Source organism: Eretmochelys imbricata, chromosome 10 (genome assembly GCF_965152235.1).
Source record: "Eretmochelys imbricata isolate rEreImb1 chromosome 10, rEreImb1.hap1, whole genome shotgun sequence".
Classification (NCBI taxonomy): Eukaryota; Metazoa; Chordata; order Testudines; family Cheloniidae; genus Eretmochelys; species Eretmochelys imbricata.
Window position 1 is genome coordinate 32,085,129 of NC_135581.1, and position 14,612 is coordinate 32,099,740.

The following is a 14,612-nucleotide window of genomic DNA, read 5'->3' on the forward strand; positions in this document are numbered from 1 at the left end:
GCAGGAGAGGGGCAGATGTGGGGGTGAGAGCTCCTGCTGCAGGGGCCAAAATCACCGTATCCAGCACATTGGGAGAATGGGTAACACTAATGTCACACGCGCACGCCCTGCAAACGGGCAGCGGGGCGGGGGTTCAAACAGCAAGAGACTGACCTAAAACACCCACTAGGAGCTTTTAAAAAAAATCTCATGATTTTTGGGGGTCCGACTCATGGGGCTGTGGGGACCTGCTGGGAGACCAGCATGGTACCCAGGCGAGAGCTCATGCTGCAGGCTACAGGGGGATAAGCCCCAATCTTACTGCAGCTGATGGAGGCCCACCCTTAGCCCAGGGGCCCTCCCTGCTGTAGGGCTGAGGAAGGCCCTGTGGGCCACGGGACAGCAGACACATTTCTCACAGTGCCAGCGTGCCATCCATGCATTGTCCCATTTTCTCCCCCTGTGGGAGATGTGCTGGGAAAGTATGCAGCTGGGGTTGAAGCTGGAGACTCACACAGGTCTTCATGTTCCTGGTTCTGCCACGTGCCCATCCCCCACTCGCCCAACCCCTGCTGTTGCCCTTGCTTGAGATTCGTCAGGAGGTTCATGGTATCTGAGGGGTTCTTCAAGCCCCAGCTCCAGGAGGCAGGTGATGCCATAGGCCTCAGCTTTCAATAGCACCATCCAGTGCTAGCCTCCTGGCTGCAGGGCTGGGACCCCACACCTGCACCCGGCAGCAGAGACAAAGAACCACCACAGCTGGTTGTCAGGTCTCATGACGTTTATGCCAATCTCACGATTTTGGGGCACAGGTATTTGGTGTTGGTGTCACTGCCTGAGGGAGCTGTGGGCGACCCTTGGCATGCTGGGCCTGGCTTCTTGGCCATCAGTGCTGCAGGATGGGGTGGAGGCTGGAGCATGTGGGGGGCATGGAGGATGGCCCTGTTCCTGGCTGGGGCTGCTCTGCAAAAGGAGGAGGTGCCAGGCCACACCCGCCGTAGGCCTTGCCACAGTTTGGAGAGCAGCTGCTGCCTGAGGCAGGGCCCGAGAGGCCAGGCCAGCCCAGTGCAGGGTCAGTCCATGCCCCAGGTGCCCGCTCTCAGGGGTCCCAGGGGTAGGTGCAGGGCGGGTCTCATAACTCGTCTCTGCTTTCAGGGGCATCTGCCGGGCGTGTCCCATTTGTGTCCTTGGGCTCCTCTGGGCTCTCAGGAACCTGGGGAACAGCAGGGTGGTTACCATAGAAGCCACTGCCCCCAGCAGGCCCAGCATGCATCGGAGGCAAGGCCAGGACCCCATGGAGAGGGGCAGGAGAGACATAGCTTGCTCCAAAGTGGGGAAGGGCATGAGGAACAGTGGGGGAGAGGGTGTGAGGGACCCTGATCTCCCTGGTGGGGGAGGGGTACGAGGGACCCAGCCCTCTGCCCCATGGGGAAAGGGTGTAAGGGACCATGTGGGAGGGACATGAGGGACACATCTCTCTCCATGGTGGGAGAGTCACTGGGGCTGGGCGGAGCCGGCTGCTGCAGGCTGACGGGCTAACGGAAGGTTGGTGGGTTGGGTTGGTCCAAGTGACCTCCTTGCTAAAGCAACAGCCTGAGTCAGCAGGCTTCAAGCTTCAAGGGGTGGCAGGGTGGAGCCCTGAGACTCTACTAACCACAGGCTGCGTGTCCTCCGCAGGCAGCGTCCCCCCGTTCTCCAGGAACTTGGAGAAGGTCTCCAGGTCTCTGGCACTCTTGTACTCAATCATCTGGTGCAGGCAAAGGAGAAACATGAGACACTGATGTTGCAGGGTTGTCTCTTTGCAGGCTGAACTCCTAGGACCTCCCTGCGGGCAGCCTAGCCTGCCTCTACCCACCACCCTCCATGCTCGGCCTGGGCCAGCCCAATCTCCTGCTTCTGACATTGCCAGCACCAGCTTTTCCTGAGAAGTGCAAGAACCCCCAGCAGAGAATTTGGGGCTAGCCCAGCCCAGGAAAGTCTCCTCCTGACCCCATCGGCGAGTAGCTCCTGCCCAGAAGCAGGAGGGGTTGGAGCTCTGCCAAAGCACTATTATTTTAGTCTATCTTCTTATAACCCTGGAGGGTCCCGTTACCCAGAGAAACACCCAGGCCCTGTTGGAATCCTACAGAGCTCTTGGCCTCAATAGCATCTTGTGGCAGTGAGTTCCACAGGCTGTGTTGTGTGAAAGAATATTTCCTTTGATCACTGTTGGATTTGTTCCCTTCTGGGATCATTGATTGTCTCTTTCTTCTTGTGTTACGAGACAGGGAGCCCAGACGCTCCCAATCTACCATATCTAGAGCAGTCAGTATCTGATAGTCTGTTACTCTGTCCCCTCTTATCCACCCTCTCTCTAAGGGAACAATCCCAGTCATTTCAATTGCTCCTCACTTTCTCCAACCTCTGATCCTTCTCATCGCCCTTCTCTGAACCCCTTGAGCTCGGCCATATCCTGTGTGAGTTGGGGGACCAGTGCTGCATGCAGTATCCAGATGAGAGCCTAGAATGGGTCCTTGCTGTCACCCAGCACAGGTCCAGGAGTGACCCACCTCCTGCACCCAAGTGCACCCCCATCCCAGTGGGCCCTTCCCATCCCATCCAGACAACCTACCTTCCTGTCTGGCCCAGCAGGGAAATAGTGCAGTGTAGGGTAGCCATGGATGGTGAGATTCGTGATTTCATTGGCTGTTGCATCCAGCTTGGCGATGATGATGTTCTCATGATCTTTATACTTCTCACCCAGCTCCTCCCAGACAGGTGCCATCTCCTTGCAATGTGTGCACCAGGGGGCATCTGTCATGACAGAGAAGGGTTGCTTGTCTGCTCTGCAGGGAGCATCCTGGGGGCAGAGCACTGGGGCTGGGAAAGCAGCTCCAGCAACCGGGCCAGGAAACTGGCAAAGTCAGCAGGGCAGGGGCACACAGCACAATCAGGCTGGACCAGCTGGAGTCTTTGCCCACCACACACAGCAATGCTGTAGATGCTTGGGAGTGACCCAGGTGCTTAAAATGATTTCTCTCAGTGCGTGGGGTCATGGCTCCTCAGGGACAGAAGGGCTTGGAGGAGACCAACAAAGGAGCTGGATGGGAGCTTGGCCAGGGCAGGGTGGGACACACTCTGCAAACACCTGCCAGGTGCCACTCCCCTTCTCCCCGGGACGAGGGGATTGGTCAGTGTGGCAGGAATTGCTAGGCTCCCTGGAGGTGAGACGGCGCAGACAGGGAATCGCCTCCCCAGGGAAGAGAAGGTCACCTGAGACAGTGAGCTCTACCCTTGACACACGCTAGGAATGTCCCCTCTGCCCTGAGGAGCTGGACTGAGTTGCCCGAATCCTCCAGCTCCCACGTCTAGGCAGTCTCTTGCCAGTACAGCTTTGTCTGGTGGCATACAGAGTTGGTGCTTGTGTCTGCACTGGGCCCTGGCCGAGGGCATCAGGCAGGCCTGGGGGCAGGGGAGGCTCAGACTTGCTCTTGCTGATACTTACAGAACTTCACAAAAACATTCTTGGTCTCGTCGTAAGCCACTTGCTCAAAGTTCTTGCCCACGAGGACTTTAACTGGATGCTTATCCCAGTCCTCGGGGACCTCCTCGCTCATGAGATGGGGCTGCGGAGAGAGGGAGAGGCTGTGTGGGCTGTTTGGTAACTCAATTCCGGAGAGTGCTGCGAAGAGATGCTACAGCTGCAAACGTCTGGGCCGTGGGTGTGTGTGAGCCACACGGGCTTGCACAGGCCTCACACCCAGTTCCCCGCACCTGGCCCTGCAGCGCTCACGCGGCGCTCAGATGGGGGGGCACTCAGCATTCCTAATACAGTAGACACCGCTCGCTGCCCTCCAGGCTGAGCATTTCTGTGCAAACTTCACATAAAGGGGAACGTCTGCATGAATGGTCAAGAAGGGTCCTTTTGATTGATCCAGCTGCATCGCACAAGGGGGGTCTAAGAACCAACCCCCTGGAGCCAAAGATTCAGATCTTGGCATGGGCAACTCAGCTCTCGTCCTCCTCCGGGAAGTCAGGGGAGTCCCCTGGTATTTGCTGGCTGGGAAACCAAGATCTGCTCTGCAGGGCTGGGTGAGAGCCCAGCAAGGACTCTCTGTAGGGGAAGGGGTGCAGTCTTCCCCCAATCTTCTCCCCTGCTCAGGTGCCCCTCTCCACCCAGAGGTGGCTGTATCTCAGTGGGGCACTACACAGCAGCTGGGAAGTGCTCTGCATTAAAGGAGCTAGGGCTGGGATGGCAGCAGGTTGGGGGAACAGGAGGAATGTGGCCAGGGCCCCCAGGTTGCCCTCACTTAATCTGGTGGTGGCACGTGGCCTTCAGCTCTCCCAACCCCCACAAATGGCAGTGCTCCCCTTCCTGCTGTCAGGAGGGGTGGGCTGGGCCTGAGCCCTGGGCATGGCTGCTGTGCGCACCTGGACCTTGCCATCAAGCACGGCCTGGGCAAAGGAGCCCACGGCCTGGGTGGTGAATTCATCTGTGGCCATGCGGTACTTCTTATTGGTCTCAGTGTTGATGAAGCGCAGGGTGGGGGCCTCACGGCTCTTGAGGCCAAAGTACTGCAGCACTTGGGCGCCTTCCCCATTCACGTCGATGAGCACGAAGAGAACCTACAGTGGGGCACAGACGTAGGGCAGCTGCACCCCAGACCAGCCCGATCGGGCCCTCCCCAGCCCTGGGACTGACAGTCCCCACCAGGCTCCCTCACTGCTCCCCAGTGCCTGTGCTGGGACTGAGAGCCCGGCACACACCCTCGCTGCCCCACAGAGCCTGCACTGGGACTGAGAGACCCCCACCCCATGCTCTCCCACAGCCCCGTGCTGGGAGCGAGAGCTCCCACACACCCCCTCGCTGCTCCACAGAGCCTAGGCTGGGACTAGGAGCCCCCCGCAGGGCCCCTCACTGCCCCCAGTGCCTGCGCTGGGACTGAGAGACCCCCCCCAAGCCTCCTCATTGCCCCACAGAGCCTGCGCTGGGACTGTGCGCATCTGAGCCTGTCCTTTCCCTGACACCCTCACTCCCCCTCTTGGCCACTCTGGGCCAGGATAGGAGCCAGTGCTCCAGCCTCTACAAGGCATAGGGCCCCTCCTGAGCCAGCCTGGCCCAGAAAACAAGCCACTCCCATTCCCAGTGCTGGGGCTGCGAGACAGCAGACGCCAGGGCTGGGATGAGGCTCTCAGGCTTAAGGAACTCGACCACACGCCCAGCCAGGCTAGCCCACAGTGCATGCATGTGATGCCAGCCACGTGTTGGTGTCCCACAGCCCTGGCAAGAGACCTGCCAGCTGGGAGCAGCCTGCCTGGCCCGGCCAGGCCAGGTGAGTGGGGCATGCTGGGCTCAGAGGCTGCAGCTCATAGGGTCAACGCCCCACTGCCAGGGACATGACTAGCTGGTTACCTGGCCCCTGAACGGGGGTGCGGCAGCCCGGAAGCTGCCCAGGATCTCCAGGTGGGGCTCCAGGGTCTTGTTAATAAACAGCAGCAGATGGTTGAGGATTTTTGCCCCAAATATCTTTGGTGAGTTCTAGGGAGAGAAAGAGGGTTTGCTGGCCAGTGGAGCGGGTGGGAAGGGTCCCCGCACACATGCTCCTGCAGCAACTACCGCACAGACCCAGGGCAACAGCTGCAGCCCCAGGGTCCTGGGAAGGCTGGCGGGAAAGGCCTAGTTGTCTAGACACTCTCCATGAGTGTTCGTCTGCCCATGCCAGTGTCCCGCAATCCACACACACACCCGTGCAGTGAGCAGTGTGCCCTATGCCAGCCCTGCCCAATGCCCTGGCTGCAATCCACACAGAAACCCCTAGATGTGAGCCCCTCATTTCCCACCACACACCCCAGCTGTGATTCCCCCTCCACATCCGGCTGTGCAGCACGCCATGTGCCCTAGGCCAGCCCTACCCAGTCAGGGCCGGCTCTAGGTTTTTTTGCCGCCCCAAGCAAAAAAATGTTTGGCTTTCCCCCACCCCAGCCCTGGGATCCCCCCGCACCCTCCTGCCACCCCAGCCCTGGGCTCTCACGCCCCCCCAATGCCTTCCCCCACCCGCACCCCCTGCCGCCCCCAACCCTGGGCTTCCCCTGACCAGTGCTGACTCCGCCCACTCCCCCCTCACCTCCAGCCGGTCCGGCGCTGGCAGGGTTGGGGTAAGCAGCCAGGCTCCCAGGCCGTGCCTCAGCCCAGGGTCCCTCCAGCCGGGGCTCCCGCCCCCAGGACAGGCCAGGACTGGGGAGGGCAGAGCCGGGGGGACCACCCCGGCGGGGGCTGAGGAGCCGGGGCAGGGTAGGCCCAGAGGGAGCGGAGCCCCAGAGAGCAGGATGCGGGCTCTGCATGACAGTGCCCTGGGAACCGGTCCCCGCTATGGCCCCATGGCTGCTGCTGCTCCTGGCCGCCCTGCCGCAGCCCCTGGGTCTCTCGGGCTGTTTCGCCCAGCCCCGGCTGTGGCACTGGGGGGCGGCCGCCCTGCGGCACCTGCAGGCGGCTCCGTGCACCCCGCGGGGCGGCCCCCAGCCCAAGTGTCCCGCCCTCGGAGCCCACCCGGCCCAGCCACAAGGTGCGGGCGCTGGTCCCCGATGCGAACCGTAGCAGCCCCAGGGCACCCACCGCGCAGGACACACTGCTGCTGCCAGGGCTGGCTCTAGGCTTTTGCCACCCCAAGCAAAAAAAAGATGGCCAGGATGCCGCACCTGAAAACGTGCCACCCCCAAGCACGTGCTTGGTTTGCTGGTGCCTAGAGCCAGCCCTGTTCCCCAGCTATAATCCCCCCCACGCATACACAAACACCCCCACCCCCCACTGTTCAGAGAGCAATGTGCCCTAGGCCAGCCCTGCTCACACACATCAGAGGGCTGTAATCCCTCCACCAGCCCTGCCCTGCAGTGCACTGTCTGTGTAAAGCCCTCTGGGATACAGCCTGCTGGGTCTCTCTGGGGCTGTTCTCATTGGGGGGTGGGGGGCGGGGTGTGTGTCTCACCTGACTGGTGAACTCCATCACCAGCTCCAGGCTGTGCAGGACAATGAAGCGGGAGAGCTCCTCCTTGTTCAGGCCCAGCTCCGCATCCAGAGGGAAATCCACCCGCTTTTCATCAAACTGCAACAAACCAAGGTGGGGCAGTGACACACACCAAGAGCATGGAGCTAAAGGTGGGAGAGGCTGGGCAGGGCCCCAGGCTGCCCCTGCACTAGCAGGGCACCCCATGGGGCCATGTCCTGCTGGGGCAACAGCCTTGGGAAAATGCCCTGCCCTGGCCATTACATTAGCCCCTCCTACCAGGCCTTTCCCATCCCAACGTACCCTCCTTGTCACCTGCTGGGGCTAGTGCTCATGCCCATCTCTGGGTGGTCCATCTCTGGGTGGCCCATAAGAACGGCCCTACTGGGTCAGACCAAAGGTCCATCTAGCCCAGTATCCTGTCTTCCAACAGTGGCCAATGCCAGGTGCCCCAGAGGGAATGAAGAGAACAGGTAATCATCAAGTGATCCATCCCGTCGCCCATTCCCAGCTCCTGGCAAAGAGAGGCTAGGGACACCATCCCTGCCCATCCTGGCTAATAGCCATTGATGGACCTATCCTCCATGAATCCCCATGTCCCTGCTGGGCTGTAGCTGGAGTAGGACCAGTGCCAGGTACCCTGCCCCACCACCTCTCACCTTCTTGAAGAGGCAGACGGTGTCGGGGGTGACGCTGTATTTCTGGAAGAGCTCTGTCCTGTTGGAGACCCCAAAGGTCACGTCCACAGCATCACTGGCAACTTCATAAAAGCCCTGCGCAGCCTTGCTCTGGAGGTCCTGCGAACACCCCGGAGGCCCTGAGCTGGTCTGGGGGGAGGGGCACTGCGCTGCCCACCCAGACCAGCTCCCTGGCAGCCCACTGGTGAAGAGCACCCTCCATTTAACATGGCTCCCACAGCCACAATGCCATGATGCTGGCGCCACGGGGACAGTGCCCTGGCCCCTCGCCCATGAGCTGCTCCCCAGCAGGCAGGGGGTGGGACTGGGCTGAGTGTGCAGGGCTGGTCTATGGCGCTACTGGGGCACCAGGGAAGGGGAGGTGCTCACTCCTTTGAGAGGTGAGTACTGGGGGGGCAAGTGCTGGAGGGCCCTCCCACAGCATACACACAGGGCTGGCATTGGATCATGGCACCTCCTGGCCAAGCTCAGGGCCTCCAGGGCAGGGGGACATTGTGGTGTGGGCAGTGGCCCTGCCAGCCAGTGGGGAAAGTCCCCATCTAGACACCCTGGGCAGCCACCGCCCCACCCAGCTCAGGGGCATGCTGAAACCAGGCTGCCCCAGCTCCACACTCAGCAGCTCTGCCAGGCCCCATGGCCTCCGCTCCTGCCCACCAGGCCCCGCACCTTGAAGAACCCGACAACGATGACGTCCTGGGACGTGATGAACGTCTGGGCACTGGCCTCATCCTGCAACAGCTCCGCGCTGGGGCCAGCCTTCCGTCGCATCCACCGCACGATGCCCTCGGAGTCCCGCTGCCCTGCGCACAGCACGTCACCTGCCTGGGGCGCCCCCCCCGCACCATGGCACACAGCCCTTCCCGCACTGCAACCCACAGCCGCCCCCTACACTGCAAACGCCTCTCCATAGCCCTCCTCTGCACCACACAGCCACAGTCCCCCCTGAACCCTGGCCCACAGCCCTCCCCACAGCCCCCCCACCCTGCAAATACACACACTCAGCCCCTCCTCTGCACCACACACCCATACAGTCCCTCCCCTGCACTCTTATCTACAGCCCCAACACACCCCTCCCCCGCACTGCAAACCTATACTCACACACACATTGCAAACCCATCCCCTCCCGCACAGCCTCTCCCCTGCACCCCCACACTGAAGCCCCCCATGGTCCCTCCCCCTGCACCCAACTCCACAACCCCTCCCACACACCTTGATCCACTGCTCCACACAATCCCTCCCCTGCACTGCAAACCCACAACCCCTTCTCCACACCACTGCCCCACACCCCAAGGCTGTACTGGGTGAGGATCCCATCCCAGCCCCACCATGCTCCAGAGCAGGGACCCCCCCCCAGGGCAGTATCAGGCTGTACCTGTGAAGTCTATGGGGTGTGTGCGATTCCCATCTCGGAAGAGCTTCAGCACCGGGTACCCTGTAACGCCGAACTCGGCGCTCAGGTCCACCTCCTCCGTCGCATCCACCTTGGCCAGCCGCAGGCCCATGGAGTCATTCTTCAGGATGCCAGCGGCACGTGTGAACTCAGGGGCCAAGGCCTGGCAGTGCCCGCACCAGGGGGCATCTGCGAGAAAGGGGAAGGCTGAGTGGATGAGACCGCCCCCCCGCAGCTCTGCCTGGAGCAGCTCCCAGCATCCTACCCTGGCCCACCTCATATGAAATCCTCCTGGGGGCTCCACCACCTCATGCTCTGCTGCCCCACCCAATCTTGGGGAGATCAGGACAGAGTCCAGCAGGGGTCACTGTCACAGCCTGGGGCCTGCTGGGGGCTGGAAGAGGGATGGCATGAGCACCCAGCGTGGGGCAGGGGGCTTCGCACAGACTCGCCCCTAGCACAGCCTGGGTTTGCCCAGCCTGGCCCAGCTGTCACCCCTAGTTGGTTACTGGTTGTTGTTGGCTCTGCCGGGAGGGCAGTACCCATCTGACAGCCCCCTGGAGGGCTGGGTTCCCCCTGGGGCAGAGTCGGGGCTACGCAGCCTGCTTCAGGGCCTGGAAGCACAAACCCACCCGGTCCTGCCTCTCATTCCCAGGTGCTCTGCCCTTCTGCTGGCCCCCTATGCTACCCAAGAGGGCGGGACGGTGCTGCTCGGCAGGGCTGCCAGGGGGATCCCATGTCATTGGATGATGTGTTGGCTGGTCCTTCCTGCTGTCAGCCACGCTGTGAGGTGAGGGACATGACTGCGCCTCCAAGGCTCCCTTGCCTCTGCCCCGCCCTGGGGTGCTTCGGCTCCTTTCCATGGAGAGACTCAGCCTGGCACCACACGTCCCCTCCTTCCCCCATGGCCCTGCTCTGGCCCCAGTTCACAGCAAGGCCTGGGGACACTCTGCAGCTGGGCCCATTCACCGCACCTGTTCCGTGACTCGGGACAGGCCCCTCAGGGCTATGAGGCTTCCCTGTGGGGGTCACAGACTCCCAGCAAAGGTGACCCCTTCCGCCACCTCCAATTGCTTGGCCTAAAGAGCAGCCTGGGCCTGGCCCCAGAGGCAGCAGGGCCCAGCTGGGCTGCCCTGGCCCCTTCACACACAGCCAGTACGCTGGGACCCTGTCCGGCTGGGTCGCCCATGGCGCCATGCTTGGGAGTGCCGTGCCACACTGTGAGCCAGGCCATGCAGGCCACTTCCCGGCCTCTGGCTCTGACGCTAGGCCTTGTGGGCAATGCCCGCGTCCAGACAGAGCACAGCCACAGACCGTCCCACCTGCAGAGCAAGCACAACCTGCCAGCCCGCATGCACTTGCGCAAGGAGCTGCCAGTGGAGCTGCTTGAGGCAGTGACTGGTGCAGAGCCGCCAGCAATAAATGGTGGGGACGAGAGCTCTGCATCCAGGCCCCGGGGAGAGCACTGCTGCCTTTGCGCCCAGGCCCTGGAGAGAGCTCATCGGGATCTGTGCCCAGGGAAGACCATGGCAGGATCTGCACCCAGGTCCTGGGGGAGCACGTTGGGATCTGCGCCCAGGGGACAACACATCAGGATCTGTGCCCAGAGAGTGTGTGTTTGGAGCTGTTCCCAGGGGAGCCCCTGGCAGGATCTGCGCCCAGGGGCAGGGGAGAGGAGTGCAGGCTCTGCGCCCAGGCCAGGCTCATGATGTTGCTTGCCTGGGTCTAATCACAGCTCTGGCTCTGTGGCTTTGCTTGTACCACTCTTCTGGCTCCTGTGGCCCCTAGGGAGTCATTGGGCCTTGGGACCAGCTTTGCCTGCACATTAATGTTTAACCGGCCAGTGTCTCCTCGCTCAAGCCAGGACACCCTTCCCGTGGGAAAGCCACCACCTGAGCTCTGCGCTGAAGGACAGCCAAGCACGGGGCAGCCACTGTTTGCTCTCCCTGGCGCTCAGAGTACAGATGCCCAGGGTCCCACTGGCAGCTGACAGGGCCAAGCACCTGCGCTGACAGCTGCAACCACTTTCCCCTTAGCAAGTGCTCCCGAGAGCCAGTGACCAGCAGGGCATGCACAGGGCTAATCCCAGAATAGAGCAGGCATCCTTGGGGCCCCTGAACCCAGGGCTCCACGGCTACTCAGTGGCAGCACACAGGGTTTGCTGCGAGCCCAGCTGGGCAGCTGGCTGGGGATATGGCCCATGCTGCTGCTGATACCCTCTGCCTGGCCTGAGCTGTGTCTCACCCCTTTCCCCCAACTTACAGAACTCCACCAGCAGCAGGCGGTGCTCATGCAGGGCTCGCTCAAAGTTGTGCTGGTGGAGAACCAAGACATCCTCTTCCTCCAGGAGCTCATCAGAGACAACGTCCTCTTCCTCCTCCACCACCCCCTCCTCGACCTGGGCATCCTTGTCTTCTCCCCAGGTGGGCGCCAGCCAGGCCAGCGACAGCAGCAGGACCACGAGCAGCGGGGACTTGGAGTAGCCCATGGTGACAGCGCGGAGAGCAGGCGAGCAGCGCACCAGCCACCAGCAGGAGAAGGTGTTCTTGAGGCGACGGGGGAAGATAAGGGCACGGAGGAGCGGGTGGCGCCTGGCCCATGGCGCTCGTGTCCCTTTGTTACTGGCTGATCGGCTTCAGATAAGGCGTGCAGCCAGGAACAAGCAGGTGGCTGCAAGAGCTGTTTTCCAGCCCAGTTCTCAGGCCCAGGCTGGGGACTGTGAATAGCGGAGGCCAGCGACCCACTGCACTTTGCCCTGGGGCTGGGCAGTAGATCCCCAAGCACCCTCCCTTGGGCACAGCTCCTACCACACCTGCCCCTAGGGCCTCGGCTCTGAGGCCTCCCACACCAGCCCCAGCACAAGGAAACGGCCCCAACAATGGGTTAGTGGAGGGTGGGCAGCTGCCAGCCATGCCCTTGTCCAGCTGGCTCCCAGGGAACCTGCCTGGGCTGGGGACAGGAGCAGGGCATTGCCAGCCATGTGCACAGCACCTCACATAACCCAGTACCATGCCCCCTGCATTGCTGGCTGCCCGGCCAGCTCCGAGACATGGCACTGTTTGCCTGGCAGCAGTGCCCTGGGCCTGGGTGGGGAGAGGGGCAGCCGTGTCCCAGGCCTGGCCAAAGAGACTTTCCCAATACAGTGTCAGCTGTGGCCCAGGCAGAGGGCTTTAACCTATGGTAGCAATGAGCAGGGCCTAAGCCAGGGGTACATTGCTGGAGGGAGGGCGGGGGGTGACAGCAGGATGGGCAGCTGTCAGGGGTGACAGACGGGTACCCTCACAGGAGAGCGCAGGTAGAACATTCAGCCTCACCATGCCCACGTGCCTGGGCTGCTCTGGGCAGCAGAGGTCCTGGGGTGCCAGTTGCAGCTGGCACCTTGCGCCCAGGGTGCAGTGGAGCTGGAGCTGGAGCTGGCTGATGGCTCAGGGTGACGCTCCCCGCCGTTTACTCCTGGGTGCGATTCAGGGGCCCTGCAGGGACGTGAGCAGGCTCCCTGAGCTGCTGGGAGACCGCACCAGGTGCAGTGGGGAGCCACCGACAGCAGAGCCCACAGCCGGGGCAAAGGGCCAGCTGGCACCAAAGAGAGGTGCTGCAGCACAGCCGGGAGTGACTAACAGAGAGCGGCTCGCCCCTCCCTGCCCCGCTGTGAGTCTGTGGGGAGCCCAGCTCCCCCTGCCCCCAGTATGTTTGTAGGGGGAAGAGCAGGAACCCCTCCCTTCAGCCACTGGAGGGGCTCTCCCTGCAAGGAGCCTGCAGGGAAACTTGGAGCAATACCAGGGCCCACTCAGTGCAGTGCGCCTCTCAGCCCGGCAGGGGCCGCTCCCGCTGGGACCCCCAACAGCACAACTCCTACTAGCCACACAGCCCTGCCCCAGCCGGAGCAGGAGCCGTGTGTGCGGAGGCCAACAGCATGCCCCCAGGTAGCCCTGCCAGGCACTAGGAAGGGACAGAAGTCACGTGCCAATCAGTGGCAGTGGTCAGAGGCTCGGCAGCCAGGACTAGGCCCCTGCAGAACAGCCCGGCCATGGCTTCCTCCGCACTAGACTTCATCCTGCTGCTCTCCCAGCCCCTGTGCGCAGGGCAGCGTGGGAAGCCGACGGGCACAGAGCAACACCGCTCAGCAGCTGCCTTCATAGGAGTAGGAGCCCAGACCAGGGGCTGCGGGGCCCTGAAGGGCAAATGGCACTCTGGGGGGGAGCCCGGAGCAGGGCCCCCCTGGAGTATTTGGAAGCACCAGCCAGGGTGCAGGCGCTTGGAGGAACTCAGCCCTCCTCTGCCCTGAGTTTGCAGGTTGTGAGGAGGCCCGGACTACTCAGGGGTGGGGGCTGTCCCCCCACCACACACACACACAGGAGAGAGCACAAGGGGGACACAGACGCTGCGAAGGACCCAGCCACGCTACACAAGCAAACGCAGCAGTGGGATGTTGTGGTAGCGGAGGGGCGGGAGCCAATAAAGCCAATAAACCTGGCCTCAGGTGCGGAGCCAGTCCCAGGAGTTGGGACTGTGGCTTGGGGCAGCTGAGGCCAGCCACGGCCAGCTGGCACCCACACACACCCACACACACTTGGCCAGCGGCCGGGCAGAAGACCAAACCCCAGCAGAGCCCGCCCTGAGGACACATCCTTGGCATCCCAAAGGCAGGGATCAGAGCCACGTACGCCCTTCTCTATAGACTGACTGTGAACCTTGCACTCCCTGGCACCATCAGCACAGATGCCCCTGTTCACTGCTGGTAACCAAGGGGAAGGGAGGCAGTGTTCTGTGTTATAAACAGCGCCCCTATCCACTTAGCTGATGGGTGAATGTGACGAAGTGGGACTGTTCTTAATGTTTCCTCTGAATAGTGTGGGGGTGCCTCAGTTTCCCCCATGCAGTTCTTAAGTATCTAGGTGGTGGGATAAGGGTGTATGATCATTGCAGAGCCCTAGAGGGCAGGTGTGTGCAGCGGTCTGGACACAGAGAATGGTCAACACCCTATTTCCTGATAACTGATGGCCTGGCCCTTCCCCCCTGCGAGGTGAGAGCTAAAAGGTTGGAGAACAAAGGAATCAAGTGACCTCCTGGCCCGGGAAAGGGACAAAGCCCAGGGGAGGAGGGGCTGGAGGGAGTTTCAGTTTGGGGCTGGCTGGGACATGGAGTGAAGTGCAGACGTGGTTGTCTGGCTCACTGCCCCCCAAAATGGACCCAGCTGAGGGGTCCTGCTCTCTGCACCTACAATCTCTGTTTTAGACCATGTTCCTGTCATCTAATAAACCTTCTGTTTTACTGGCTGGCTGAGAGTCATGCCTGACTGCAAAGTTGGGGTGCAGGACCCTCTGGCTTCCCCAGGAGCCCCGCCTGAGCGGAGTCACTGTGGGAAGCGCACGGAGGGGCAGAGGATGCCGAATGCTCCGAGGTCAGACCCAGGAAGGTGGAAGCTGTGTGAGCTGTGTGCCCTGGAGACAGGCTGCTCACAGGAAGGCGACTGTCCCAGAGTCCTGACTGGCTTCATGGGGAGCAGTTCCAGAGCATCGCCCAGGGACTCCGTGACAGTGAACAAAGCACAGGCGTACACGGGCA

At 62.0% G+C, this 14,612-nt stretch overlaps 1 protein-coding gene across 1 annotated transcript; it reads right to left on the bottom strand.

Moving 5' to 3' along the window:
• Positions 1–1,111: 1,111 nt before the first annotated feature.
• On the bottom strand, positions 1,112–11,535 carry PDIA2 (protein disulfide isomerase family A member 2). Its single transcript, XM_077828798.1, has 11 exons — positions 11,310–11,535; positions 9,030–9,236; positions 8,324–8,457; positions 7,619–7,756; positions 6,942–7,058; positions 5,372–5,497; positions 4,390–4,584; positions 3,464–3,584; positions 2,591–2,772; positions 1,634–1,726; positions 1,112–1,192 (listed from the first exon to the last, which is right to left on the bottom strand). Exons 1-11 carry the CDS (start codon positions 11,533–11,535, stop codon positions 1,112–1,114), a joined length of 1,620 nt encoding a protein of 539 aa, XP_077684924.1.
• Between the last annotated feature and the right edge of the window lie 3,077 nt (positions 11,536–14,612).